The sequence below is a fragment of the Nicotiana attenuata genome, unplaced genomic scaffold (assembly GCF_001879085.1).
Source record: "Nicotiana attenuata strain UT unplaced genomic scaffold, NIATTr2, whole genome shotgun sequence".
In the NCBI taxonomy this organism is placed as follows: domain Eukaryota; kingdom Viridiplantae; phylum Streptophyta; class Magnoliopsida; order Solanales; family Solanaceae; genus Nicotiana; species Nicotiana attenuata.
This window is the reverse complement of record NW_017671330.1, coordinates 212,423-216,247: the sequence shown is the minus strand read 5'-3', so window position 1 is coordinate 216,247 and position 3,825 is coordinate 212,423. Positions and strand designations below refer to the sequence as shown.

Genomic DNA, 3,825 nt, shown 5'->3' with positions numbered 1-3,825 from the left:
AGATCCATCGGCCACTCAGCCATCATTGGGCGAGGCTAGCAGCTCACAGGTCCCAACCCCAGTTATGGACCAGCCAGGGATTCCTCCTGCAGTTGTGACTTCCTCCTCAGGCCCGAGCTCTCAGTCTCACGTTCCAGACCTCGGAGAGTACGACCTTCCTAGCACAGAGCAGGCTACTGACCTCCCATAGCGCTTAGTGCCGCCTCGAGGGACGTACCCCTTACACTCTTTGTTTTTGTTTTTCTGCATTGGGGGCAATGCATGATCTTAAGTTGGGGGTGGTAGCCTTGTGATGACATTTTGTTAGCCTTGTGATACTGGTATCTTTGTGACATTAGCAACTGCTGGAAATATGTGTATTTTTGTGTCCTTTGTATGTTAATATGGGTTCTGTACAGAAGTTGTGTTGTTTAGTTGTGAGCATGTTTATATTAGTGGTGTTATTTAGTTTGTGAGCATGTTTATATTAGTGTTTCTGTGATTTAGATGCAGAGGTTATGGTACCTTTGTGAATATGATACCCTGATGCATATAAAAAAAAGAACAAGTAGATAGTCATCCATCTTTAGTAATTAGTAATGAATTCCCTTTGGTTTTTCTTCGCCAGGTTCTTTTCCAAGGGTGTAATAGTAGAACCAGGACAGCAGAATGAAATACCTTGACCTGTGTGGTGTAATTGTCTAGTCTCAAGCATGTGTGTCTGTATATAGCATATACCCTTCTAGAGAAAACTATCAACTGTGTGAACTTGAGGCTCGCTCTGTGGCTCTATGTCTACCTAGAGTTATACTTATACATACGATGAAAGCTTTGAGTTGCCAAGTGTTGACTCGAGGGTTTCAGACTATGTGAGCCAAACAGTTCGTGTGCCATGTGTGCGAGTTCTTTGGGGTATATAGTTCTTGTGTTTACTTCTGCTATCTAGAACTTGCCCGGTTGGTCTTTCGACACTTATAATTAATTGCACTTGGTTTGAGAGATGACCTTAGGCAGTCTTTGTGATCTTTCAAGCCAATTAGCCTTTCAAGTTACCCATTGTGCAGTTAACATCCTTAGTCACCCCATTTGAGCCTTTAACCTTTTCTTTGGCTACCTCAGTACAAACCTTTCCCTTTTTGTAAAATAATTCCCTCTGTTGAACCTGTCCCTCCTTGAACATTGCGAATGAGGCTAAAAGCCTAAGTTGGGGGTGTGATGTCAAAATGGAAAGTGGTAAGGTGGTACATTGAGTGTAGAATCATATACCTCAAAGTGTGTGTGCTAAATTATTCAAGCTCCAAAAAGAAAACATGTATAAAAAAAAAGAGAAAATAAAAAGAAAAGGGGAGAAAGAGAGAAATCTTTGCATATATATAAATTATGGAGCCGTGAAGGAAATGAGAGAAGTATTTAAGGTGGTTCTACATTGGGAACTAAATGCCAATGAGGCTTTGTGGGTTGAAAAGGAACATAGTGCAAAAGAATGAAAAATGTGAGTAGTGTTCAAGGAGGGTGAAGTCACTTGTATCCAAATGCTTATCCTACCCTTCCCCGAACCTACATTACAAGCTTAAAAAGACCTTATGGGATCTCCAACCGAGCGTTCTTAAAATAAAGCGATGAATTAAAATAAGGGCAAGCCTATGGTATGGTATGTTGAAACATTTGAAACTTTTTCCGAGAGTGAGTGTCTTTGTGAATTCGTCCCTTTTTGTTTTGTTGTCATTGTATATATTGTGATTTTGGGACTTTCTTTCTAGTGAGGGCACATGAGCTGTAAGGTTGAATATAAGTTGAGCTTTGGAGTCAGATACAAGTGCACTCAGCTGAGGGTAGCACTTAGTCACCTTGTCGGAAGCTCAAAATTCACAAGTTGATTAGTTTTCCTTGTATATATTGGTTGGTTCAGGAAGAAAAAAAAACAATAGAAGTCACATGCTTGAAGTACTAGCAACAAACACCACCCATGGTCATTTTTGGTTCATGTTCTGTAAATAGAGTCTAGAGTAGAATAGTGTCGTGTTAATTGCTTGAGGACAAGCAAGAGTTTAAGTTGGGGGTGTTGATGTGCCGGAGAATTTCGGCACATTTCAATACTAATTTCTTAGATTTTAGCTTGTTTTAATGCAATTATCTCCTTGACTTATGTAATTTTGGTGTTTTTACAGTACATAAGGACTAAGGACCCAGGAGCATGGAAATGAAAGCAAAAAAAGACAAGAAAAGAGCAAAATGCAGCAAAAAGATGGTTCTGCGACGCATTATGCGATCGCCGATCACATATGCGAGCAGCAGAATGAACAGTCAGATCGCAGACAAAAACAGACTCCTGGGCAAATTTCAAGTCAAGAATGCGGTCCACTATGCGACCGCAGAACCTGTCTGCGAGCCGCAAAGTGAACCGCAAACCAACCATGAAGGTTGCTCAAGGACGAATGTGCGATGCAAAATGCGATCACGTTTCTGCAATGCGAACCGCAGAGCTGGAATGCGATGAAGATGTGAAAACTAGGGTTTCAGTATGCGATGGAGACGTCCAAAATGCGAACCGCATGTCGCTTATGCGACGAGAATGCGACCACATATCTGACCTGAAAGGGTATTTTTGTCCGTTTTCTGTCACGATTTTCAGTCCACTATATATAGCTTTATGATGTTTTTGTGGGGTCATCTTGTCTGGTTTTTGAGCTACATTCCAAGACTTTAATACTCCTCACTTTTGGAGTCTTTTGGGGTCAAGAATGTACCCTTAGTAAGCTTTATGGCTTTTATTATTCTCTTGCTTTTGTATTTTAGTATGAGTAGCTAACTCTAAATACTTAGGTTGTGGCCCCTAAATGGGTGTTATGTTAATGGGTGTTTAACATTGCATATATATATAATGGTTGGTTAATATTTATTTATTTCTCGTACTTCATTTATTGTTGGTGGTTGCAAACATTAACAAGTGCCATTAAATTCTACTTTGCTTGGGAAAGTGGGTTAGAATTTGGTAAAAGTAAATATCAAAGACTCAAGGCTTTAAACCTTGTTTAATAAAATCGCTTAGGGTTAAGTGGGTTTTATTTGGCATGTATTGATTGTTATTAATTGCAACTCTGTTACATTTGGAAAAATTATAAAGAGGAAATACTACCCAACTATTGGAAAATATTGGGTAGTTACTTAGACATCATTTGCATATCAAAGGGACCAACCATTAGAAATATATCATATTAACACCGATAGCATTACATTTCATTCAAGGGGACACAACCTTAGTTTCTTTAATCCTATTAATTACACCTTCAATATTCCAATTGGTTGTTACTTCAAAACAAACTAAATTCATACTTTTGTCACTATTAATTCACACTCTTGTTACCGTTAATTGGATAGGATTACGACTTTAGTCGAGTAACACACTATTCTAGTAACCTTTTCACACCTATTCCCTGTGGGATTCGACCCCAACCTTGTTGGGTTATTATATTTGGCATCGACCGCCTTACACAATTTATAAAAGTGTTATTTGAGCGTATCAACATGTATTAATATGACTCACTGATCTCATACAAAATTTTCTCTATTGTGGTAAATTGAGGCATGATCAAGAGAATTCTAAATGAAGAACCCGATTCATCTGTATTGGTTCATGTGAATGCTAAGGTATGTTTTCTATACTCTGCACAATTAGAAATATAAATATTTAAATCATGAGTAGAGTCCTACCATTGTTCAACTCATTAGAAAATCCTATCCGTTTGTTTTTTAACCAACTCTGTCCGCATTAGAATTCTAATAACAAAAAATGCCTAAAATCTAGGGAAGCCTAACCGCTCGATCAACCTGCAAATTCAGGTTGAT

General features: G+C 38.6%; 1 protein-coding gene across 1 annotated transcript in view; it reads left to right on the top strand.

The window, feature by feature from the left end:
• The window catches only part of LOC109207602, a 1,407-nt gene extending 1,217 nt beyond the window's left edge, over positions 1-190 (top strand). The window contains exon 2 of the mRNA XM_019370543.1: positions 3-190. Coding sequence (XP_019226088.1) covers positions 3-190 — 188 coding nt within the window. The remainder of the gene's footprint in view (positions 1-2) is intronic.
• The last annotated feature ends 3,635 nt before the right edge of the window (positions 191-3,825 follow it).